We start from the raw sequence: 26,633 nt of genomic DNA on the forward strand, positions 1-26,633 counted from the left end.
TGAAATTTGCAAAAGTCAAATATTTTAAGGGTGTCTGTGCTAAGATGACTCAACCCATTATTGATTCCATTTTAAACAAATGCAGAAACGTCATAGTGTGTGAAGACTATTATTGAGGACATCAAATTACTTGCACGATCATTTTCTTCTATACCTTGGGCTCATGTCTTCTGAAATGTTAACTTTCTTGCTGATGTCATTTCTAACTATGGACACTCCATTCATGATACTTGTTTACCCAATATTGCTAAAAAAAAGTTTTTCTTTTTTATTGTACAGGAAACATTTGTAGTCCAGATTTTTATTTTTGAATAAATTTATTTTTCCATAAAAGGTCGTACCCAGTGCACAAGGCTTCCGTTTTACGCAGGGTCTGGGAGAGGTGAATGTCGGCTAGCCTTACCCCCATTTATGGAGAGGTTGCTCCCAATAAAAAAGAAGGTTTACAGGGAGGAGAGGTTACCCCATTCCAGCGCCAGGCCGCAAGCCTCTTTGAAGACCTACATATGAGGTATTAGCGCTTTTTTTTTTTTTTACCAACTCAACCAACCTTTGTTAGCCCTAATAAATTTTTAGTTTCTTATGTTCTTTCCTTTCTTTAAGGTTGACAAGTAAAGATTGTTCATATTGATCTTTTTCCTTGCTGTCATATTAGTCGTATACTGCCATTCTACTCGGAGTCAAGAGAAAAATGAAAACTTTTGACCTCTGTTCTTGAAAAAGGTATAAAATTTCTCCTCCTCTCCCTCCGCAATCCGCATGCACACACACACACACATATATATTCCAAATCCAAACCTCCAACGTATTAGGCGACTACTCATTGATTGAGCTCAACGCTTCCACAGCAGACGTCGCCATGGAAGAGAGCTTGCTATTACCAAAACGCAGAGAAGATGAGCAGCAACAGAGAAGAAATAGCACTACAAGTATTCTGACATGGACTTCTTTCTTCGAAGAAGTGAAGAGGTTGGGATGCATAGCGGGACCAATGGTTGCCGTGATTCTATCTCAGAGCTTGTTGCTGGTCATTTCGATGATGATGGTCGGCCACCTGGGCGAGCTCGCTCTCTCAAGCTCCTCCATCGCCATCTCCCTCTCCAACGTCACCGGCTTCAGTCTTTTCGTAAGTCTTTCTTTCTTCATTCGTATCTTTTGGAAGGACTGTTCAACTGTCTTGTTTGCTATGTGTCTGTACAAATGGCAATGAAGCATCCAATCGTTTTTTCTCTTTTGAATCAAGAATACATTGTTTTTCAAAATGCGAGATTCTAAACTACTATAATTTGTGTGAGGAAGAGATGGGTGCAAAAGATCTTAATCAAACACACGCTCGTAACGGACAAAATTAAGCACAAACCAAACCAGCATAGTAGATTATATTTACTTCTCGTATGATTGTACTTGAATATGTGCTCTAATTCATACCCAGTTGCATTGGCAGTTTTAATTTTTTGTATTTGGTTGCAATTTTGCTATATATTTAAGGTTTTTTTTCAGCCAAAATGGTATCTGAGATTGACATAACATTTTATTTTGATCATTGAGCTTTAAAATCGATAGAATTAGTCTCTCAATTTGTCCACCATCAATCATTTTGTGAAGAAAAACTATATTAAATAAGGATAAAATGATAAAAATACACTCATTATTTGTCAAATCATTTTTGCCTATTGTTAATTAAATTAATAGTATTTTTGTCATTTTGGTCCTTATTTAACTGAGTTTTTTTTTTCTTTAGAATAACTAAAATTATTGATGATGGACAAACTCACGGACCACTACTATCGATTTCAAATATAAGGACTTAAAATTATGTCAATCGCATCAACCATTTTTGCTAAAATGTCTATATTTAATCAGAGCAAGATACTTTCTGACGAGTACGAATACGACACCAATCTGGGGTCAGCTAATCACTGATTATATTAAGTAAAGTATGCGAGTTTAATTGGACTCTGCTGCTGTTACCTGCTGGGGCATCTTTGCTAAATGACAACAGTGGCACATTCAGATTAATCTGTCTTCTCATAACTATTTTGTCCACTGTAAATGCTTCCTGTGCAAACATTATCCACAAACCATGTAGAAATTAAATCTGTGTGCACTGTGGGTTTGTAAAAAGACTACAGATGTGAGGATGCTATGATTTATATCATGAAGTTACGTACTTAGTGATTAAGAAACAAATTGATGATGATTAAGTACGAATTTCGGGGTAGATGTAGTGTTAATAACGAAATAATGACGAGTTCCTATATAGATTTCTGTCCAAAAACTAAGTGGATTTTGTAACTTGCTGTTTAAACAGTTGGGAATGGCTAGTGCATTGGAAACTCTGTGTGGCCAAGCATATGGAGCAGAACAATATCAGAAACTTGGACTTCAAACTTACACTGCTATATTTTCTCTCAACTTAGTCTGTCTTCCTTTATCTTTGATATGGATTTATATGGAGAAGTTACTGATTTTCATGGGTCAAGACCCTGTAATTTCTCATGAAGCCGGCAAGTTCACAATCTGGCTTATTCCCGCGCTTTTCGCTTATGCTACTCTTCAGCCACTCATTAGATACTTTCAGACACAAAGTTTAATAACTCCTATGCTCATAAGCTCGTGTGTGACCCTTGTGTTCCATATTCCTCTGTGTTGGATTCTAGTATTCAAGTCTGGACTGAACAACCTTGGAGGAGCATTAGCAATCAGTATTTCATATTGGGTGAATGTGATCCTACTTGCATTGTACATGAAGTTTTCTGCTGCCTGTTCAAAAACCCGAGTTCCAATTTCTATGGAGGTATTCCATGGAATCAGAGAGTTCTTTCGCTTTGCCATCCCTTCAGCAATAATGATATGGTACCCAGTTTCTTTTGGATTCTAGTCTCATGAAGACGCTTCGCTATGCTTGATTCTTACAATATTTTATTTCAAAAATCTTTTTTTTATTTGATTGATTTTCATTGATGGTTGTAGCCTCGAGTGGTGGTCATTTGAGCTGCTTATCTTGCTGTCTGGACTTTTGCCAAATCCGGCTCTTGAAACTTCAGTTCTGTCTGTATGGTATATATTCTGTATAATAAAAATCAGTGTGTCAATTTGATCACCATGTAGAGAGAAAAAAAGTGATTTTATAACTGATTGTTTGGGACAGTCTGCAGACGATTTCTACACTCTATGCAATACCTTTTGGGTTTGCTGCTGCAGCAAGGTATGCTCAAGCACATTTATACCATCAGATTACATTTACACCATCAGCTTATCTTTTTCTTTCTTTGCTTATTGTGCAGTACTAGAGTTTCAAATGAACTAGGAGCTGGTAACCCACAAGGTGCTCGAATAGCTACTTTTGCTGCGATGTTCCTTGCAGTCACAGAGACAACTATAACCACCACCACGCTCTTTGCCTGCCGAAATGTATTTGGTTACACTTTTAGCAATGAGAAAGAAGTCATCGATTATGTCACAACCATGGCTCCTCTAGTTTGCCTGGCCGTTACCCTAGACAGTTTGCATGGGGTCCTTTCAGGTCAATTTCATTATCTTCTCTATTAGCTATGAACGATTGAGTTCTTTCATGTTTCAGTCTAATGTTATGTGTTTTGTGAATGGTTAAATCAGGTATTGCTAGAGGAACTGGGTGGCAGCATGTAGGGGCTTGCATAAACCTCGGAGCGTATTATCTTTGTGGGATTCCAGTTGCAGCCACACTGGCTTTCTGGGTACAGCTGAAAGGAAGGGGACTTTGGATTGGAATACAAGTTGGTTCTTTTGTGCAAATCATTCTGCTCTCTTCAATAACAATTGGTACAAATTGGGAAAAGCAGGTATATTCATCAACCCTAACTTTCTTGATAATGTTGACAGTCTATTCCACTATTTTCTGTTTGGTTGGCAAGAATTTGGGAGGGAAGACGAAGAACATTTCGAATCTTATGACTTCCATTCTAAATTTTCTTAAACCGTCCCAAGATGTGTTCTTTTTCTTCAAACTCCCCACTGTTTTTGTATTTCCTTGGTTTATCTTGGCACTTAAACAGAACACCTATCCAAAACTAATGGTAGTAGCAATCCATAGACGCAACGTTTTATGTTTCTGAGAGGATTTTGATGTTGGTCTTTTGATGTTTCAGGCAAGTAAGGCAAGGAAGAGGATATTTGAGGGAACCCCCCCACAAGTTAATGGCTTGTGTGACAAGGCAGAGAGTAATGAGTTTTGAGAGCACGGTTCTCTCTATCGCGGGAATAAGGAGAAAGTATGAGCTTTATCCATTCTTTTGGCACAGAAAAAATTTGTAATAACATGTTCGAATATGATTCGTACATATATAGACTTGGGTCCTCAATCTCCTAATAGCTTGTATTGCAGTTGCTGCTAAAAAAATTGAAATGTGTCACTACAATTTCATACAAAAAAGGTGGTGAAATAAATTTGTGCGTGACCATAGCAGTACTCTTATCTATTTGATCTTTGTAGAAGTTTGCATAATCTTATGAAATTTGTCACTTAAAAATATTTTTTTAATTCTAATTTAACTACACCCCTAATAGAACATTTTTAGTTTCTTATAATCTTGTCTTTTTTTTTATAACAGGACCTTAAAGAAACAAAGTTTTGAAAGATGTCCATGTCTGCAGTCTAATATAGTTAGGTGCAATAAGAGTTGGATCAAGTTAAACTTGAATAATACATATTTTATTATCACCTTAATCAACCGGTTGACGAGTTACATAAAATGGGAATAGAAGGTCGTTGTATCACAAGCCAATCATACCGGCAATATAAAAAAGTTAAAATGCACGACAAAGCGCTATAGTTTTTAAAAATTGTCATCCTATCATCTGTTGTGCCTTGGCCCGTTTGTTAGTGCGGAAACGAGATTCAGATACAACCTCACCAAATCACACTAAGTTGAACAGAATAAAATACAAGAAATAAAGACACCGCGAAATTTACGAGGTTCGGCAAAAACATGCCTACGTCCCCAGAGAGATATTGCTCTTCACTATGAATAACAGTACAAGTACACATGAGTTAAATTAACATAACTCAATCCCGAATCCCTTGCACACCCACTCATAGAATTTTCCCAAGAGCCTCATTCTACCCCAAGAATTCTTTCACTAGAATACTTTTCACTCTAGCTTTCTTGATTTTCTCTCAACCCATGTTCAACCTTTCCTATGGTAGAGCCAAATGCTCTCACCATCTCCTTGGATGCTTCCCTAATACAAGCCTTCTCCCTTGGCAAGCACACATAATGCAAGCATTTCCTTGCATTAAATAAAGGACAAGTCATCATCACATTTCTTCATAATCATTCAAGTAAAAGCAACCACCTTTTTCTATTTTCTTACAAGTATCATCATTGTGTCTTTACTCATGATGATGTCCACCAAACTTTTCTTTGTTTAGTTTACTAGCCAAAAGAAATTTGGCTTGTTGTCCACTTTTGCTTTTACTTTGCAGTACTTGTCTGCAACTTTCATGCAGCCCACACCATGTGATATTTCCACCGAAAGCAAACACAGGTCACTTCATTGTTGCCAGCTCAAAATATGAGCCAATCATAACAATCTCCACCTTGGCGAATACACCATGCAAAAATCCTTGCACCCATCACCAAAGCTCATTGGCCTTACGTACCAGCATACACACTCTGAATCAACCTCGTTGGTCCTGTTCCGATTCAGTCACTGCCAATACATGTGCAGCTGCTGCAAGCTAAAAATCACCATTTAGCTTCAGACAGGATCTCAACACACCCTCGTCTCCTCCAATAGGTTTTCCTCCTCTTCATTGTCTACAACCTGGAAACTCGTCAGCGCGCCCGTTTTTAGCAACAACCCATCGAGACAGACAAAATTCCCACACTTCCTCCTACCTCAGGACCATTTCATCACCTATGAATCCCATAGCTCCACATGCTGCAAAACCCCTGCAACACTTGAGACCAAACATCATCAGGAGAAGTGTTGCTTCAAGTACTTAGAGGACATACTCGAAGCCTTATGCCACAAACTTGCTACAACCCGGCCTTGCACCATAGCACTATGGACCCTTGCCTCTGGAACCGGATCTGAACCTGTTGTCTCTCTCAGATGCTCTTTCTAATTTTCTTCCACGATTCCAACCTTGAATAGCTTAAGCAGTCTCGTGCCCACCATCATCCATGGTCTCCTTTGTGTATCATTCCACACTAAAGAAGCTTGCACCTGCTCCAAACTTACTGTATCTTTCCATGCAATAAAGTTTCACAAGGGTCTCGTACGAATCTGAAAGTGAGGTAAGAAGAAAGAGGCCTTTGTCTTTTTCCTCAACATCAACTTTCGCAGTTAATCTAAACATCCCTGAACACGGCTTCAATTTCTTCAGGCTTCCATTACTTTCCTTTACCAAGAGTAAAACCGCCTCTCCCATTAAACTGCTCAATTGAAAATTCCATGGTGAACAACAAATCTGGACCTCCAATGAACCAAGTGCCTAACGATGCTCTGATACCAATTGTTGTGCCTTGGCCCGTTCGTTAGTGCAGAAACGAGATTCAGATTACAACCTCACCAAATCACACTCAGTTGAACAGAATAAAATACAAGAAATAAAGACACCGAGAAATTTATGAGGTTTGGCAAAAACATGCCTACGTCCCCGGAGAGATATTGCTCTTCACTATGAATAACAGTACAAGTACACATGAGTTAAATCAACATAACTCAATCTCGAATCTCTTGCACAACCACTCATAGAATTTTCTCAAGAGCCTCACTCTACCCTAAGAGTTCTTTCACTAGAATACTTTTCACTCTAGCTCTCTTGATTTTCTCTCAACCCATGTTCAACATTTCCCATGTGAGAGCCAAATGCTCTCACCATCTCCTTGGATGCTTCCCTGATGCAAGCCTTCTCCCTCGGCAAGCACACATAATGCAAGCATTTCCTTGCTTTAAATAAAGGACAAGCCATCATCACATTTCTTCATAATCATTCAGGTAAAAGCAACCACCTTTTTCTATTTTCTTACAAGCATCATCATTGTGTCTTTACTCTTAATGATGACCACCAAACTTTTCTTTGTTTAGTTTACTAGCCGAAAGACATTTGGCTTGTTGTCCATTTTTGCTTTTACTTTGCAGCACTTGTCTGCAACTTTCATGCAGCCCACACCATGTGATATTTCCACCGAAAGCAAACACAAGTCACTTCATTGTTGCCAGCTCAAAATATGAGCCAATCACAACATCATCCTCATTTCATGTTGGTGTTGAAGAGAAGCCCCAACTTACCAATACACTGAAACCAGTGACAGAAGCAAATGAAGAGGCCATGGAAGCTCTGGAGAGTGCCAACTCTCCAAGATGGCCAACAAACATGACTAATGTGACTTGTAAGCTGTACTGCAATCAGAGGCCCTGCCAGAAGGACAAGGATTGTCTACCCTCCCACTTCTGATGCCCCCCGTGCCCTCCTGTTTTGTATGGTCACGGTTAAGCCACATCAACATTTTATATTATTTTTTTTATAGAGATAATAAGATAAAAATGAATAGTAATATAAAATGTTGACGTGACTTAACCGTGACTACACAAACAGGAGGGCACGGGAGGGCATCGGAAGTGGGAGGGCAGACAATATGATATAGTAGAATATGAGGGTTGGATAATATGATACAGCAGAAATTCCAAAAGTCTCATTGCTGTCACTTGTCAAGTTTTTTTTTTTTTTTTGGTTGAAGCATGAGGTATTATTCGGGGTAAGACTATTTTTAATGAGACTAAAAGCATTTCAGCTCATCTCTAATCACAGTCAAACAACACACATCTTTTTAAAGTTTTAACCAGAAATAGTGTTTTTGTCCTGGGGATTATTTTTGAGAAATGGGTGCTGGGCTATTATTTTTTTGAGAAATGACAAGTAGAATTTTTTTTTTTAATATTATACCCATTGGTTAGTCTTTCCCTTTAATTCTAATTCAACTACACTCCTAATAAATCATTTTTATTGATTTGCAAAAGTTTAGGAGGAGAGGAGGCTACCCCATTTAAGAGAGAGTGCATACTACGAGATCACTATTAAGAGGGATTGTTGGCAGCAAGACTAAGCTTTAGTCTAGCGAAGAGATCGATAATAAAACATTTTATTTTCTTATAGTAGTGTCAGGTTTTTTTATTTTAAATTTAAATCTTGCCTGTTTTTGTAGATTAGCAAATAAATTGTACAAATTGGTCTGTTGTTCTTGCTGTCATATTGGTCGTATGCTACCACCACGCAGTCATAGAAAATGAAAACTTCTGGCCTCTGTCCTTGAAAAGGTATAAAATTTCTCCTCCTCTCCCTCCGCAATCCCCATATATATTCCAAATCCAAACCTTCAACGTCGTTAGGCGACTACTCATTGATTGAGCTCCACGATTCCACAGCAGACGTCACCATGGAAGAGAGCTTGCTATTACCAAAACGCAGAGAAGAAGAGCAGCAACAGAGAAGAAATAGTACTACAAGTATTCTGACATGGACTTCTTTCTTCGAAGAAGTGAAGAGGTTGGGATGCATAGCGGGACCCATGGTTGCCGTGATTCTATCTCAGAGCTTGTTGCTGGTCATTTCGATGATGATGGTCGGCCACCTGGGCGAGCTCGCTCTCTCAAGCTCCGCCATCGCCATCTCCCTCTCCAACGTCACCGGCTTCAGTCTTTTCGTACGTCTTTCTTTCTTCATTTGTATCTTTTGGAATTAATGTCCAACTGTTTTTGTTTGCTATGTGTTAGTAGAAATGCCAATAAAACATTCTATCTTTTTTCTTTCATGAATCAAGTATACATTGTTTTTCAAAATGCAAGATTCTAAACTACTATACTTTGTTGGGAAAGAGACTCGAATCCAGCAAAAGACTTTAATCTCAACTGGTCTAACACACGTCTGCAAAACTTTTCTCGTGATTGAAAAAGTTAAACATAAACCAAACCAGCACTAAAGATTATAATATACTTCCTGTATGATTGTATTTGAATATTTGCTCTAATCTACACCCAGTTGCATCGCATCTGGACAGTTTTAATTTTTTTGTATTGGGTTGCAATTTTGCTATATATTTATGTTGGTGCTATCCACACACTCATTTTTACTTTTCACATAGCTATCTCAATTTTTGGCCGTCATATCAAATGAAATAAAGAACATCAACAGATAAAAATTAACAAGAATGTGTGAAAGGTAAAAATGAATGTGTGAATAACACTACCCTATTTTTAATCACTTCTTCTGATATTCTCTGATGAATACGACACCACGGCACCAAGGACTGCCTTTGGATTCTATAGGAGGTCGGCTTTATTGAACTATATGATATGGGGAATATTTTTGCTCAAACTCCTTTAAGTGACGGTGATATTCGCCACTCATTCATTTATCATTATTGGATTTAAATTTTAAGATCTGTGTAGCGGATAAATACAAATCTGAAAATTTAAACTCATTCAATAGTAATAAATAAGATGGTAAGTATTACCACCGCTTGAAGGTGGTAAACAAATATGCACCGGAACCATGAATGATGTTAAAAATCAAGGATCTGTGAAGAAAACAAAATTCTAGAGAGAGTTTAGACAGAGAGAGAATCTAGAGAGAGACTGAGGTTGTTGAAGAATGAATCTCATTTCTTTCACTCACAGTACAAGTTGTATGTTATACATAAATACTCAGTAATGCTGACTAAGCATTCTAATACAACAAACTCTAACAAACCAAAACTTAACAACTAAGCTAAGTATCTAGGTATTAATCTGATACATTATGTTCATGATTAGTAGATAGTCCTGCAGTATCCTTAACACACCCCCTCAAGCTGAAGGGAGGAGAACAAACTGAAAGCTTGTGACTGAGAGTAGCAAACCGAGATGCAGATAAAGACTTAGTAAAAATATCAGCAATCTGAAGGAGAGTAGGAACATGATGAATGCTGATATGCCCTTGAAGAACTTTTTCGCGGATGTAATGGTAATCAATCTCGACATGCTTTGTTCGAGCATGAAAAACAGGGTTCTTAGCTAATGCAATAGCACTTTGATTATCACAAAAAAGCACAGGAGGGCGAAGAAGAGGAAAAGAGAAGTCCTGCAAAATTTTACACACCCAAGTGATCTCAGCAGCAGTATGAGCTAAAGATCGATATTCTGCTTCAGTAGACGAACGTGCCACAGTGGTTTGCTTCTTGGCACTCCAAAAGATCAGATTTGGACCCAAGAAAACACAATAGCCACTAGTAGAGCGGCGGTCAACGGGACAACCTGCCCAATCAGCATCAGACCAAGCTGTGAGAAACTGAGTGCCAGGTTTAAACCATAAACCGAAGTCAACAGTACCCTTGAGATAGCGTAAGATCCGCTTGACAGCCTGGAGATGAATGGTACGAGGAGCATGCATGTGTTGGCACACTTGATTCACTGCAAAAGCCAAATCAGGGCGAGTCCATGTCAAGTACTGAAGAGCACCAACAGTTGATCGATAAAAAGCAGGATCGGAAAGAATGGTGCCAGAATGATCCAACTTGTCGGAACTCACTGGAGTAGAACAAGGTTTGACACCAAGCATATCGGTCTTCTTAAGCAAGTCCAAAGCATATTTGGATTGATGAAGAAAAAGACCAGTAGAGGATCGGTGAACCTCAATGCCAAGGAAATAATGAATATCACCCAAATCTTTGACAGGAAACAAAGATTGCAACTTCGAAATGATGGAGTGGCAGACAGTAGGCGAACTCCCAGTGATGATAATATCATCCACATAAACCAGTATAAAGGTAATAGTAGAGTCTTTCTTGATAAAAAGACTAGTATCAGATGAGGAAGAAATAAATCCCAATGAGAGAATAGCACCATAGAATGCTTCATACCAGGCTCGGGGTGCCTGTTTGAGACCATAGAGTGATCTTTGCAGTTTACAAACGTGATGCGGATTGGCTGGATCAATAAAACCAGGTGGTTGCACCATGTACACAGCCTCTTTGAGGGAACCATGAAGGAAGGCATTCCTCACATCCAACTGGTGAATAAACCAATCATAGGTAATTGCAATAGAGAGGAGAAGACGAATTGTAGTAGGTTTAGCTACAGGACTAAAAGTCTCAGAGAAATCAAGGCCTTCTTGTTGATGAAATCCCTTGGCCACAAGCCGAGCTTTGTAGCGCTCTATAGAACCATCAGCTTTATGTTTGAGTTTGAACACCCATTTGCAGCCTACCAAATTATATTGAGGATCAGGAGGAACGAGAACCCAAGTACCAGTGGACTGGAGAGCTTGATACTCAGCCTGCATTGCTGCCAACCAGTTTGCATTCTTAGAAGCTTGTAAGTAGGTGGTTGGAGTAGGAGGAATAACAGTAAGGGAATCAACCGTGGGAGGAAGAGGATGTTTAGTTGCAGTGAACACTTTAGGCTTGTGGATGCCGGCATTAGCCATTGTAACCATGGTGTGAGTATTAACTGGAATAGAAGGTGCAGGAGGTTGAGCAATGGATGCAGATTCTGGAGAAAGAGCAATGAATACAGGTGCTGTAGGTGCTGGAGAAGAAGAAGTAGGAACGGGTAAAGGTGTGGAAGGAGGAACTGGTATAGTAAAGGAAAAAGAAGGAGCGGATGGTGGAGGAGAGGATAAAGAAGAAGTAGTAGGAGAAGCAGGGAGGTGCTTAAAAGGGAAGGAAGATTCATCAAAGACAACATGTCGGGAAATGTACAGCTTGTTGGTAACTGGATTGAGGCATCGGTAACCACTGTGATTCAAACTGTAGCCCAAAAATACACAGAGTTTGCTCTTTGTGTCCAGTTTGTGAGAACTATAAGGTTGCAACCAAGGGTAACAAGCACAACCAAAGGTCTTCAAGGTGTGATACTTAGGTGCAGCCTTGAACAATAACTCCCAGGGACATGATGAAGACTAAGAAGGTAGACGATTGATGAGATACACAGCAGTTTGAAAAGCTTCTACCCAAAACCTGGATGGCAAACCATTGTGAGATAACAAAGTCCGACCCATCTCAACAATATGCCTGTGTTTCCTTTCGGCACAACCATTCTGCTGGGGAGTGTGAGGACAACTCAACTGGTGGATAATACCCTGAGTATTAAGAAATCCTTGTAAAACAGAATTGAGAAACTCACCCCCTGAATCAGAACACAAGCACTGAATCGTACTGTCAAACCAATTCTGAACTTTCAAAACAAAAGTTTTAAGAACAGAACAAACATCAGACTTGAAGTGCAAATGATAGAACCAACTATATTTGGTGAAATCATCAACCAAAACAAGATAATATTTATAGCCAGTACATGAAAGAGTGGGAGAAGGACCCCATACATCAGCATGAATGATATGAAACGGCCTAGTGGATGTACAAGGTACAACAGAAAATGGAAGCCTAGAAGCTTTCCCAAATTGACAATCAGAACAAAAAGAATGTTTATGTACTGAACCAGCAACAGGCAGGTGACTTTTATTAACAATCTTATTTAAAACAACACTAGAAGGATGTCCAAGCCTTCTGTGCCAGATATTGATATCAGCTTGAGCAATCATAAGAGCATGAGGAGAAACAGCAATCCCAGAGATGCCATTAGATGCATTCCAATAGAAAGGATAGAGACCTCCTTCACTGGGGCCCTGGAAAAGCGTCCTCCCAGTGCGTAGGTCCTTGACATAGAATCCAAATGGATCAAATGTCAGAGAACACCAATTATCATGAACAAATCGATATACGGAGAGCAAGTTATGAGATGCTTGAGGAACTAAAAGAACATCATGTAGTTTAAACACAGCATTAGCAGTTCGAATAAGAGCAGATCCTGCTCATGAACTTTGGTGTGAACGTGATCAGATTCTGACGATTTGGATCAACTCTACCCTTGCTGAGGATCTTCTTCCGTTGACGATTGGGATGGCGGATTCGCGATCTCTTTGGCAGTCTCTTGAGCGTCGTTTTGCTGGTGCTTCACGCACTCATGGCTCTGATACCATGTTAGAAATCAAGGATCTGTGAAGAAAACAAAATTCTAGAGAGAGTTTAGACAGAGAGAGAATCTAGAGAGAGACTGAGGTTGTTGAAGAATGAATCTCATTTCTTTCACTCACAGTACAAGTTGTATGTTATACATAAATACTCAGTAATGCTGACTAAGCATTCTAATACAACAAACTCTAACAAACCAAAACTTAACAACTAAGCTAAGTATCTAGGTATTAATCTGATACATTATGTTCATGATTAGTAGATAGTCCTGCAGTATCCTTAACAAATGACACAGTTCCACTGCACTAGGTATCTATCTATGACAAGAGAGTCGAGACAAAGCACAAAAATTTGTCCTTTTGTTCTGGCCAAAGGTTAAGGTTATATTTCATTAATTATAAGAGGTTCATCAGGATTTTGCCACCAACCGGCTGATCATGGATCATAATAAGTATGCGAGTTTAATTGGACTCTGCTGCTGCTGCTGCTATTGGGGCATCTTTGCTAAGGTTCACTGCATGACAACAGTTGCACATTCAGATTAATTTGTCTTCTCATAAACTATTTTGTTCACTAAAAAGTGCTTCCTGCGCAAAAATTGTCCACAAACCATGTAGAAATTAAATCTCTGTGCACTGTGGGTTTGCAAAAAGACTGCAGATGGAAGGATGCTACGATGTATATCATGAAACCACCACTTCTTCATAATCTTATAAGAAACAAATTTTGATGATGATTAAGTACGAATTTCAGCGTAGATGTAGTATTAACATCGAATAATGACGGTTTTAGTGTGATAATGCAAGATTGAAACCATTAGCCATGCATTGCTGAAGGGTAGATCATGTACTGGTTTTTGTATGCATCTCTTTCTTACAAGTTACAACTAAGTGGATTTTGTAACTTGCTGTTTGAACAGTTGGGAATGGCTAGTGCATTGGAAACTCTGTGTGGTCAAGCATATGGAGCAGAACAATATCAGAAACTTGGACTTCACACTTACACTGCTATATTTTCTCTCAACTTAGTCTGTCTTCCTTTATCTTTGATATGGATTTATATGGAGAAGTTACTGATTTTCATGGGTCAAGACCCTGTAATTTCCCGTGAAGCCGGCAAGTTCACAATCTGGCTTATTCCCGCGCTTTTCGCTTATGCCACTATTCAGCCACTCATCAGATACTTTCAGACACAAAGTTTAATAATTCCTATGCTCATAAGCTCCTGTGCGACCCTTCTGTTCCATATTCCTCTGTGTTGGCTTCTAGTATTCAAGTCTGGACTCAACAACCTTGGAGGAGCATTAGCAATCAGTATTTCTTATTGGGTGAATGCGATTCTACTTGGATTGTACATGAAGTTTTCTGCTACCTGTTCTAAAACCCGAGCTCCAATTTCTATGGAGGTATTCCATGGAATCGGAGAGTTCTTTCGCTTTGCCATCCCTTCTGCAATAATGATATGGTACCCGGTTTATTTTTTGCATTTTAGTCTCAGGAAGACAATTCGCTGTGCTTGATTCTTACAATATTTTATTTCAAACATCATTTCTTTATTTGATTGATTTTTATTGATGGTTGTAGCCTTCAGTGGTGGTCATATGAGCTGCTTATCTTGCTGTCTGGACTTTTATCAAATCCGGCTTTTGAAACTTCAGTTCTGTCTGTATGGTATATATTCTGTGTAATAAAAATCAATTTGTCAATTTGATCACCATGTAGAAGAAAAGTGATTATTCTAACTGATTGTGGTCAGTCTGCAGACGATTTCGACACTCTATGCAATACCTTATGGGTTTGCTGCTGCAGCAAGGTATGCTCAAGCATATTTATACCATCAGATTACATTTATACCATCAACTTATCTTTTTCTTTCTTCGCCTATTGTGCAGTACTAGAGTTTCAAATGAACTAGGAGCTGGTAACCCACAAGGTGCTCGAATAGCTACTTTTTCTGTCATGTTTCTTGCAGTCGCAGAGATAAGTATAATAACCACGACCCTTTTTGCCTGCCGGAATGTATTTGGTTACACTTTTAGCAATGAGAAAGAAGTCATCGATTACGTCACAACCATGGCTCCTCTAGTTTGCCTGGCCGCTGCCCTAGACAGTTTGCAAGGGGTCCTTTCAGGTTTTTTTCTTTATCTTCTCCTACTACCAATAAACAATTGAGTTCCTTCATTTTAGTCTAATGTTATGCGTTTTGTGAATGGTTAAACAGGTATTGCTAGAGGAACCGGGTGGCAGCATATAGGGGCTTACATAAACCTCGGAGCTTGTTATCTTTGTGGGATTCCAGTTGCAGCCACATTGGCTTTCTGGATACAGCTGAGAGGAAGGGGCCTTTGGATTGGAATACAAGTTGGTGCTTTTGTGCAAACCGTGATGCTCTCTTTTGTAACAATTAGTACAAATTGGGAAAAGCAGGTATATTCATCGACCCTAACTTTCTTGATAATGTTGATCTTCTATTCCACTATTTTCTGTTTTTTTTTTTTTTTTAGTCAAACGACTATTTTCTGTTTGGTTGGCAAGAATTTGGGAGGGAGATGAAGAACATTTCAAATCTTATGACTACAAGTCTAATTTTCTTAAACTGTCCCAAGATGTGTTCTTTTTCTTCAAACTCTCCACGGCTTTGGTATTTCCTTAGTTTGTCTTGGCACTTAAACAGAACACCTATCCAAAACTAATGGTAGTAGCCATATATAGACACAACGATTTACGTTGCTGAAAGGATTTTGATGTTGGTCTTTTGATGTTTCAGGCAACTAAGGCAAGGGAGAGGATATTTGAGGGAAGCCCCCCACAAGTTAATGACTTGTGTGACAAGGCAGAGAGTAATGAGTTTTGATGAGCGCAATTTTCTTTGTTGCGGGGATAAGAAGAAAGTATTAGCTTTATTCATTCTTCTGGCACTAAAAAAAATTGTAATAACATATTCGAATTTGATTCATACGTATAGACTTGTGGTATTCGGTCTTGACTAAGATCAAGTGAGATAGACGTTCTCAAATGCAACATGGTGTCCTGAATCTACTGATAGCTTGCATTGCAGTTGCTGCTCAAAATCCGTATCAGAATGTCAGCGGAAAGTGTACTGCAATATCCGGCAAGAAAGAGCAGCTGAGTTCCCGGCAATTTAATCATGATGTAAAGTTGACAAAAACTCAGCTGAGTTATGCAATTTATTCACACATCCAATACAAAGATTACTTCTTTCTCAACCCCTATATCGAAAATTAACGTGTATAACATGATTTTTATTTTTTTTATTCATTTCAAATCAGCCCTATAATATTTGCTCTGATTTTCTTGCTGTCACATTGGCTCTTTTTTTGTAGCCTAGCAAATAAAGAAAGCAAATAATTGCTCCATTTTTTGTATAATATTAAAAAAATCTGCACAGAATCATTAGAAAATATGTAAACTACCACTCTATGCAAATAAAGATGCTACATAACTGGTTTGCTTCTCTTGCTGTCATATTGGCTGTATACAACCACTCTTTGCAAAGGCGGCCACGGCGATTGAGTTCCACAGCAAAAGACACAGCCATGGAAGTGAGCTTGCTATTGTCAGATTACAGTAGAGAGCAACAAAGAAGAAGTAGAAATTCAAGTAGTAGTAGTAGTAGTTGTCTGACATGGGGTTCTTTTTTCGAAGAAGTGAAGAGGTTGGGATGCATTGCAGGACCCATGGTTGCTGTGGTTCTTTCCCACTTCATGCTGCGGTTCATTTCAGTGACGATGGTTGGTCACCTGGGTGAACTTGCTCTCTCTAGCTCCTCCATTGCTTTCTCCCTCGCCGGCATCACCGGGTTCAGTCTTTTTGTAAGTCTCTATCTTCCTTCCATCTTCTTCTTCATCTTTTGTTTGGTTTCTGTTGGTAGAAATCCCAATTAACATTACCATGTATAGAATGCAAGAAACTTTTGTTTTTTTTTATGAATCAAAAGTCCATATCTTTTCACAATGTGATATTCTAAGCTACTACGTCTATTGAGATGGGATTTGAACTCGGGTACAAACTGCCATGATCAACTGGCATAACCACATAAATTTTATCGTAGAAATAATCTGTCTCGAAAAACTAATTTGATTTGTAACTTGCTGTTTGAACAGACAGGAGTGGCAAGTGCACTGGAAACTCTGTGTGGGCAAGCATATGGAGCAGAACAATATCAGAAACTTGGACTTGAAACTTACACTGCCATATTTTCTCTCAACTTAGTTTGTCTTCCCTTATCTTTGATATGGATTTATATGGAGGAGATACTGATTTTCACCGGTCAAGACCCTGTGATTTCTCATGAAGCCGGCAAGTTCATAATCTGGCTTATTCCTGCTCTATTTGCTTATGCAACTCTTCAACCACTCGTTCGGTACTTCCAAACTCAGAGTTTATTAATGCCTATGGTCATAAGCTCTTTCGCCACTCTTTTATTCCATATTCCTCTCTCCTGGGTTCTAATATTCAAGTCTGGATTGGATCACCTTGGAGGATCATTAGCAATCGGCGTTTCCTACTGGTTCAATGTTATTTTTCTTTGGTTATACATGAAGTTTTCCCCTGCCTGTTCAAAAAGTCGAGTTCCAATTTCAAAGGAGCTATTGCATAGAATCAGAGAGTTCCTTCGATTTGCCATCCCTTCTGCAGTAATGATATGGTAGCCAGTTTGTCCCTGTATTCTAATTTCTTACATCATTTAATCTCAAACTTCAACTCTTCCTTTTTTTTTATTGCTCATGACTGTAGCCTTGAACTCCGCCTATGTAAGTTTATCTTACATGGCCGGTCCCAAGCCCGGGTAAAGGAGGAGGGGGAGGGCGTCAGGTAGTCGACAGCCGGCACTCCACAGTTACATCGAATCCTTATGAAAATGAATTCAGAACGAAATCGCGCTAAAGCTAGGGCGTCACCCGTAAGTGGCGCGCTGTGTGGCCCGAGCACAGTGATAAGTGAGCAAGGGTCGCTGTATCTCCATAGGCACCCGGATGCAGTGTTAAATGAGCAAGGGGGCCATAGAAACTTCTTTTCGAACGACTCCACTCAAAGTTGTTTGGGCGCATATGCACCTATCAACTTTACACGGGATACACAAAAGAAGTACTTTGATTCCATTGGACGGGGGAGGGTGAAGAAGCTAGGACAGAAGGGTAGAGTTCAGGAGAGTAGAATGCGTTTAGGAACGTGGAATATAGGAACCTTAACGGGAAAATCTATGGAAGTAGTGGAAGTTATGGTGAGGAGAAGGATAAATATTATGTGCCTACAAGAAACTAAGTGGGTTGGTCTTAAGGCAAAGGATCTAGAAAACTCAGGGTTTAAACTTTGGTACTCGGGCACAAATAGAAGGAGAAACGGTGTTGGCATCATCGTGGACAAGACCCTGACACAAGATGTTGTAGATGTCAAGAGGGTAGGAGATAGAATCATGGCAATCAAGATTGTAATAGGACAAGAACTTATCAATGTGATTAGTGCGTACGCACCTCAAGTAGGGTTGGATATGAGTTCGAAGGAGAAATTTTGGGAAGACCTTGGAGACTTGGTGCAAGGAATTGCTCAGACGGAGAAGTTATTTATAGGAGGAGATTTAAATGGACACGTGGGCAGGGAGACAGGCAACTATGGAGGTTTTCATGGTGGTCATGGTTTTGGGGAGAGAAACGAGGATGGGGAAGCTATCTTGGATTTTGCAATGGCATATGATCTCTTCTTAGCCAACACCTTCTTTAAGAAGAGAGAAGAACATGTGATCACCTACAAGAGTGGGTCGTCAAAAACACAAATAGATTTTCTTCTAATGAGGAAAGGGGATCGTATAACTTGTAAGGATTGCAAAGTTATACCAGGAGAGAGCGTGGCTAATCAACATCGCTTGTTGGTGATGGATGTACATATCAAAAGAGTGAGAAAAAAGAACAAGACTTGGAAGTGCCCAAGGACTAGATGGTGGAATCTAAAAGAAGAAAAACAAGTCATTTTCAAAGAGAAAGTAATCACCCAGTGTGTGTGGGATAGAGAGGGGGAAGCTAGCCAAATGTGGGATTCCATGGCTAGTTGTATCCGAAAAGTAGTAAAAGCGGTGTTAGGAGAGTCCAAGGGCTTTGCCCCACACCAAAAGGAATCTTGGTGGTGGAACGAGGAGGTACAAACAAAGGTGAAGGCTAAGAAGGAATGTTGTAAAGCCTTATACAAGGATAGGACCGATGAAAATGGTGAAAGGTATAGAAAAGCGAAGCAAGAGGCGAAGAAAGCTGTGAGAGAAGCTAAGTTAGCGGCTTATGACGATATGTATAAGCGACTAGATACCAAAGAAGGAGAGTTGGATATCTATAAACTAGCTAGAGCAAGGGAAAAGAAGACAAGGGACCTAAACCAAGTGAGGTGCATCAAGGATGAGGATGGAAAGGTTCTTGCTACAGAGAACGCGGTTAAAGATAGATGGAGAGGTTATTTTCATAATCTTTTCAATGAAGGACATGAAAGGAGTGCTTCTTTAGGGGAGTTGAGTAACTCAGAAGAGTGTAGAAACTACTCTTTTTATCGTCGAATCCGGAAGGAAGAAGTGGTTGTAGCTTTGAAGAAGATGAAGCATAGAAAAGCAGTAGGCCCAGACGATATACCAATCGAAGTGTGGAAAGTTTTGGGAGAGACAGGTATAACATGGCTCACTGACCTTTTCAATAGGATTTTGAAAACGAAGAAGATGCCAAATGAGTGGCGAACGAGCACTTTGGTGCCTATCTACAAGAATAAGGGCGACGTACAAAATTGCATGAACTATAGGGGTATTAAGCTAATGAGTCATACAATGAAGCTCTGGGAGAGAGTCATTGAGCATAGATTGAGGCAAGAGACAAGGGTTTCGGACAACCAATTCGGGTTCATGCCAGGGCGCTCAACCATGGAGGCAATCTATCTCTTACGAAGATTGATGGAAAGATATAGAGATGGGAAAAATGATTTACACATGGTTTTTATAGATTTGGAAAAAGAGTATGATAGGGTCCCAAGAGACATTCTTTGGAGGATTTTAGAGAAGAAAGGAGTACGAGTAGCATATATCCAAGCTATAAAGGATATGTATGAAGGAGCAAAGACTGCCGTAAGAACTCATGAAGGACAAACCGAAAGCTTTCCCATAACTGTAGGATTACATCAAGGCTCATCCTTAAGTCCTTACCTTTTTGCGTTGGTAATGGATGAGTTAACAGGACATATTCAAGATGATATTCCTTGGTGTATGCTTTTCGCAGACGATATAGTGTTGATAGATGAAACTCAGGAAGGGGTAAATGCAAAGCTTAACCTTTGGAGAGAAGTGTTGGAATCTAAAGGTCTTCGCCTAAGCCGATCAAAGACAGAATATATGGAGTGCAAGTTCAGTGCAAATGGAGGCCAAAACGAGTTAGGGGTGAGGATCGGAGATCAAGAAATACCAAAGAGCGATCGTTTTCGTTACCTAGGATCTATCTTGCAAAAGAACGGAGAATTAGATAGAGATCTCAACCATAGAATACAAGCTGGATGGATGAAGTGGAAGAGTGCATCCGGCGTGTTGTGTGACCGCCGTATGCCACTGAAGCTCAAGGGAAAATTTTATAGGACTTCAATAAGGCCGGCGATGCTGTATGGCACAGAATGTTGGGCGGTGAAGCATCAACACGTACACAAAATGGGTGTAGCGGAGATGAGGATGCTTCGTTGGATGTGTGGGCACACAAGAAAGGATAAGATTAGGAATGAGGTTATCCGGGGTAAAGTAGGAGTAGCCGAAATTGAAGGAAAGATGAGAGAAAATCGGTTACGGTGGTTTGGACATGTGCAAAGAAGGCCTACTGACGCTCCGATTAGAAGATGCGATTATGGGATAGAGGTTCAGGGCCGAAGGGGTAGAGGAAGACCTAGGAAAACTTTGGAAGAGACTCTAAGAAAAGACTTAGAGTACTTGGATCTAACGGAGGACATGACACAGGACCGAGCACAATGGCGTTCAAAGATTCATATAGCCGATCCCACTCAGTGACTTGGATTTTCCAAGTCTCCAACTGAGAAGTTTTCCTCACTCGGGAAATTAAGGGAATACTACCTCAACCTACATGCTCCACTCACAAAGCTTCAACATACAAGCTTCAACAAAAGAAAATTCAGAGAACTTAGCGAAGAAGGCTTTGGTGTATTCAACACAATACGTTGAAATGAAGGAAAGCTATTTATTGATATCCCCGATAAGTCACAAATATGTACATATACATGAGTCAAAATAAACAAACAAGAGGGAGCCTTCACAAAGGTTGCTTAGGAGAAGTCTCAGCAGTCGGTAGAGCCCCAGAAAGAGCAGGCACTGGAGGGGGATCATTTGGAGCCTCAGTACTGGACAGAACCCTAGAAGGAGGAGGCAGCAGAGGTTGATCATTTGGAGCTTCATTACGCGGTACAGCCCCAGAAGACGAAGGCAATAAATGCCTTTGGAACAAACCCACAAATCTCTGATGATCAAGTAAAACCTGACCATCAGATTCCTTCATCTGGTCAAGCTTCATCTTCATGTTTGTAGCATAGTCATGTGCGAGCCGGTGCAACTGTTTATTCTCATGCTTGAGCCCTCTAATCTCCTGTTTGAGACTCATCACTTCCGCCGCCAATGATTCAACTTGGCGGGTTCGAGCAAATAGGCGTTGGGCCATGTTAGACACAGAACCTGCACACTGAACACTGAGAGCCAGATAATCCTTAACAGCCAACTCATCAGACCGTTTGGAAAGTAGTCTGTTATCTTTGGGAGTGAGAAGGTTCCTGGCCACTACCGCAGCGGTCATATCATTCTTCATCACGGAATCCCCAACAGTAAGAGGACCAGTAGGGGAGACGAAGGATGGGCGCCATATGTTGTCTGGAGAAGGCGTGGCTGCCTCTTCAACAAGGTTCAAGTCAAAACGACGGTCGGAGGGGCCAGACATTTTCAAAGGTGTTGAAGAGAGAAGAGGTCGGACAAATCAAGATCTTAGAAGTGCAAGAATAGAGCTTCTACTGGTGGAGATTCAAGTGTGCTTTGGAACTTAATGTCAGCCTCTATAAAAATCTGCACTCGACGAAGCTTCAGAAATCGAAGAGGCGTTTGCTTTCTCAAAAGCTAGGCTGCTCAGAGACCACGAGACGTTTGCTTTCTCAAAAGTTGGGCTGCTCAAAGACCACGAAGGCCGATCTCAGAAATCGAAGAGGCGCTTGCTTTCTCAAAAGCTAGGCTGCTCAGAGACCACGAGGGCCGATCTCAGAAATCGAAGAGGCACCTACTTTTCCAGCCTTGTCAGCACCTGTCAGCTTTGCGGAAATTATGGGCATTATGTCGAAGATTTCTGGTGAAGTAGAAAGCACATGAATCTTACTGTTCAATCACCCACTTCCCACACGCAACATTAGCTCATGGGTACCACAGATAACTTTGCCAAAGTTCTCTGACAAAGTTGAGACACGTGAAGCTTGCAGCTCCCACTACACCGCTCTGACCAAGAAGGGTAAAAGAATAGCAAAGAAACAGCACTAACAAAGTTTAGACACATAAATTTTGAAGGTCTAGCTACCATATTATTACCCACAAGGGTAAAGGAACAGTACCACTGCTGGATAATTGGAAAGTCCCTGTGTGTCAACCTCTGTGCTTCGTGGCAAGATAGACTAGCAAACATGCCCAACCTTTTCTCACATTCGAGAAAACACTCCCAACAAGATTGCTTGCTCCAAAATCGAAGAGGCACCGCCCTCCGAATCTCGAGAGCCAGACTCCCAACATGATTACTTTCTCAAAAATCGAAGAGACACCGCTCTCCGAATCTCGAGAGCCAGACCCCTAGCAGGATGGCTTTCTCAAAAATCGAAAAGGCATCGTTCTCTGAATCTCGAGAGCCAGATCTCCGACTGGATTGCTTGTTCGAAAACCGAAGAGGCACCACTTTCCCAACTTCAAGAGCCGGATCTCCTTGGATAAAGCTTGTCTGTAATCTTTACACGCAACATCAGCTTTCCAAATACCATAGACCACTTTTTCAAAGTGCTCTGACAAAGTTAAAACATGTGAAGCTGGCAGCTCCCACTATCGTGTTATGACCAAGCAGGGTAAAGGAATAGCATTACTACTTGTTGTTAGGGAGACTCCTATATATATTGACCTCCATCCCCAACAGACAGGCATACCTGCAAAAATGCTCAACCCTTCCTCATATCTGAGAGGGCACTCCCAAAGAAGCCTTTCGAAATATTCAGCTTTCTTTCCCCCCGATAATACCTCTGCAAACAAGCTATACTAGAGCAAGAATATCTCATATCATCAGGGTTAAAAGCAAGAGTATCTCATATCATGTTTTTTCCCTGTCTTTTCCTTTGGCCTTGTTCTTACCTACAAGACAAGGAGAAAGAGAGCAATCAGTCAGCACTTGGAATCAAGCTTCCAGTCAGGAACTGACTGCCTGGAACCCCTTACTTGATTACTTACCTGGCATTGCTCTCGAGTACTCATCTTCAACATCTTATGCTTCCAGGGAAGATACCGCATCTGCCTGAGGAACATATAGGGCAAGTGAGAAGGATACAAGGAAACATGTGGAGACAAACGTAACAGCACACGTGCCGATACATCCACTACTCTGTCAAAAGCAAAAGTATCTCATATCAGCAGGGTCGAACGTACTATAGATTTGATGGACTTGTTTTGACCCTCAAATTCTTCAGTCGGCCTTATACTCTGGAGGAAACCAGAAAACCCTCCAGCCCAGTTCAAGAATAAGCCTGTGGAAAGTTACTTCTTCAAAAGCAAAAGTATCCCATATCATCTCTTCTCATTTTTCTTCTCTTTATCCTTCATGCTGCCTGCAAGATAGGGAGAATGTGAACAATCAGCCGGAACTCGAAATCAAAGTTCTGATCTGGGACTGATTGCCTGGAGCTCTGATTGCTTACCTTGTCTGTCACCTCTTTCAGCAGATCCCCTAGCTCGGCGACTTGGAGGACTCCTACTACATGGTTTGTATCGCGCTTGACCAAGCCCGAAACTACAAGTAAGCTTCAAGTGAAATTGATACATTACCTTGTGCATCTCCACCAGTTAAAGATACCACCCCTGGATGGAGGAAGAGTACTTCCAGAGAAGATGCCACATCTACCTACGAGACAGATAAGGCAAGTCAAGACGATACCACACTCCGAAACTTAGAAGTTTCGTGATTACGAGATCATTCTCCCACAATATTTCCTAATGTCATTTGTACTAAATCATTCACTTGTACTCACTAAAAGAGAGCTTGAACCTATGTACTTGTGTAAACCCTTCACAATTAATGAGAACTCCTCTATTTCGTGGACGTAGCCAATATGGGTGAACCACGTACATCTGGTGTTTGCTTTCCTATCTCTATCCATTTATATACTTATCCACACTAATGACCGGAGTAATCTAGCGACGATCACAAAAAGCGACCGTTTTCGCTACCTAGGATCTATCTTGCAAGAGAACGGAGAATTAGATGGAGATCTCAACCATAGAATACAAGCTGGATGGATGAAGTGTAAGAGTGCATCCGGCGTGTTGTGTGATCGTCGTAGGTCACTGAAGCTCAAGGGAAAATTTTATAGGACGGCAATAAGGCCAGCGATGTTGTATGGCACAGAATGTTGGGCGATGAAGCATCAACACGTACACAAAATGGGTGTAGCGGAGATAAGGATGCTTTGTGGGATGATTCGTGGGATGTGTGGGCACACGAGAAAGGAGAAGATTGTGAATGAGGATATCCGAGGTAAAGTAGGAGTAGCCGAAGTTGAAGGAAAGATGAGAGAAAATCGGTTACGGTGGTTTGGACATGTGCAAAGAAGGCCTACTGACGCTCCGGTTCGAATATGTGACTACGGAACAGAGGTTCGGGGCCGAAGGGGTAGAAGAAGACCTAGGAAAACTTTGGAAGAGACCCTAAGAAAAGACTTAGAGTACTTGGATCTAACGGAAGACATGACACAAAACCGAGCGCAATGGCGTTCTAGGATTCATATAGCCGACCCCACTTAGTGGGAAAAGGCTTTGTTGTTGTTGTTGTTGTTGATGACTGTAGCCTTGAGTGGTGGGCATTTGAGATGGTTATTGTGCCGTCTGGACTTTTACCAAATCCGGCGCTTGAAACTTCAGTTCTGTCTGCATGGTAAATTTTCTATTACAGAGCGACATGCTAAGAACTATGCCCCAAAAAATAAGCTAATTTGTGATTATTCTAATTGATTGTTGTGGACAGTATCTTGGCGACGAAAACAATCTACGCAATACCAACTGGGTTTGGTGGTGCAGTAAGGTATGTTCACACTCTTAAGTTTCATCAAATTATACATATTTGCGTACTGCTAACCCTGTTTCAGTTAAATTTGCATAAAATCATCTCCGATAAGCAATACCTTGTCTTTTTCTTTCCGGTGGGTATTGTACAGTACTAGAGTTTCAAATGAACTAGGAGCTGGTAACCCACAAGGTGCTCGTATAGCTACTTTTGCTGCGATGTTTCTTGCAGTCTTAAATGCAAGTATAATAATAACGATCCTTTTTGCCTGCCGGAAAGCATTTGGTTACACTTTTAGCAACGAGAAGGAAGTCATCGATTACATCACAACCATGGTCCCTCTACTTTGCCTGTCTGTTATACTGGACAGTATGTACGGGGTCCTTTCAGGTTGTTTGCCTTAACTTTCTGGTGCTACCAATAAGCACTTGAGTTATTTCGTGTTTCAACCTGAAGTAATATGTTTTGTGAATGGATGAAACAGGTATTGTTAGAGGAACTGGGTGGCAGCATATAGGGGCTTGGGTAAACCTTGGAGCATTTTATCTTTGTGGAATCCCCGTTGCTATCGCATTGGCTTTCTGGTTACAGCTAAGAAGAAGAGGCCTTTGGATTGGAATACAAGTTGGTACTTTTGGGCAAGTCAGTCTGCTCTCTTTAGTAACAATTTGTGCAAATTGGGAAAAGCAGGTATATTCCTCAACCCTAAGTTTCCTGATAATGTTGATCTTCTCCGCCGTAATTTTCAGAGTTCTCATGTTTGCTTGCCAAGTAGTTAGAGCGAAGATAAAACGTATTTTTATCTTGTGATTACCATTTTAATCCATTTGCTTAAGCATGGCATCAACTTCCCCGGTTTGTTAATTACGAGGACCCTTACGTTGGTATTCTGTGTTCCAGGCAAGCAACGCAAGGGAGAGGATATTTGAGGGAAGGCCCCCAGAAGTTAATGGCTTGTGCGACAAGGCAGAGAGTAGTGAGTGTTGATGAGCACAATCCTCTCTATCTGAGAGAGATTAGCTTTATCATTCTTCTGCAACTCAAAAATTTCGTAATAACGCGTTTGGATGCTTGTGGCATTCCGTCTTGATTACGTGCAAGTAAGAGAGATTGTACGAGTTCTTGACTCCAACATGGTACCCCTATAACCTTGTGGTTTCTGCAGACAATGTGAAAAGCAGAATGCAGGTGGCAAGTCTACTGAAATATCATGCAGTAAAATGACAATAAAAGACATTTCATACACCCCAAACACCCTCCATCTCTCTCGATCCGTCTTCTCCCTACAACAAATCACATAAAATAAATATTAGTAA

The 26,633-nt window shown here is 40.5% G+C and overlaps 3 protein-coding genes across 6 annotated transcripts; all 3 read left to right on the top strand.

Moving 5' to 3' along the window:
- Positions 1-334: 334 nt before the first annotated feature.
- On the top strand, positions 335-4,513 carry LOC139187486 (protein DETOXIFICATION 12-like). Of its 2 annotated transcripts, none has more exons than XM_070815598.1 (9): positions 335-511; positions 656-723; positions 852-1,126; positions 2,312-2,856; positions 2,974-3,060; positions 3,152-3,208; positions 3,288-3,526; positions 3,619-3,824; positions 4,131-4,513. In XM_070815598.1, exons 3-9 carry the CDS (start codon positions 860-862, stop codon positions 4,215-4,217), a joined length of 1,488 nt encoding a protein of 495 aa, XP_070671699.1. In that variant the 5' UTR covers positions 335-511; positions 656-723; positions 852-859; the 3' UTR covers positions 4,218-4,513. The 2 variants fall into 2 exon arrangements, with proteins under 2 accessions (XP_070671699.1, XP_070671700.1); XM_070815599.1 differs by having other exon boundaries at positions 370-511; positions 849-1,126.
- Positions 4,514-8,014: 3,501 nt separating this feature from the next.
- On the top strand, positions 8,015-15,956 carry LOC103402633 (protein DETOXIFICATION 12-like). 2 transcript variants are annotated; one of them, XM_070815604.1, is made up of 8 exons: positions 8,015-8,307; positions 8,419-8,693; positions 13,915-14,459; positions 14,579-14,665; positions 14,751-14,807; positions 14,887-15,125; positions 15,216-15,421; positions 15,762-15,956. In XM_070815604.1, exons 2-8 carry the CDS (start codon positions 8,427-8,429, stop codon positions 15,846-15,848), a joined length of 1,488 nt encoding a protein of 495 aa, XP_070671705.1. In that variant the 5' UTR covers positions 8,015-8,307; positions 8,419-8,426; the 3' UTR covers positions 15,849-15,956. The 2 variants fall into 2 exon arrangements, with proteins under 2 accessions (XP_070671705.1, XP_008339598.2); XM_008341376.4 differs by having other exon boundaries at positions 8,015-8,693.
- Positions 15,957-16,468: 512 nt separating this feature from the next.
- On the top strand, positions 16,469-26,550 carry LOC103402634 (protein DETOXIFICATION 12-like). 2 transcript variants are annotated; one of them, XM_008341377.3, is made up of 7 exons: positions 16,537-16,827; positions 17,119-17,663; positions 25,102-25,188; positions 25,279-25,335; positions 25,469-25,707; positions 25,802-26,007; positions 26,218-26,550. In XM_008341377.3, the coding sequence occupies exons 1-7, from the start codon at positions 16,552-16,554 to the stop codon at positions 26,302-26,304; spliced, it is 1,497 nt and encodes a 498-aa protein (XP_008339599.3). In that variant the 5' UTR covers positions 16,537-16,551; the 3' UTR covers positions 26,305-26,550. The 2 variants fall into 2 exon arrangements, with proteins under 2 accessions (XP_008339601.3, XP_008339599.3); XM_008341379.3 differs by lacking the exon at positions 25,102-25,188 and having other exon boundaries at positions 16,469-16,827.
- Positions 26,551-26,633: the final 83 nt, after the last annotated feature.

This window comes from Malus domestica, chromosome 16 (assembly GCF_042453785.1).
Source record: "Malus domestica chromosome 16, GDT2T_hap1".
Taxonomy (NCBI): domain Eukaryota; kingdom Viridiplantae; phylum Streptophyta; class Magnoliopsida; order Rosales; family Rosaceae; genus Malus; species Malus domestica.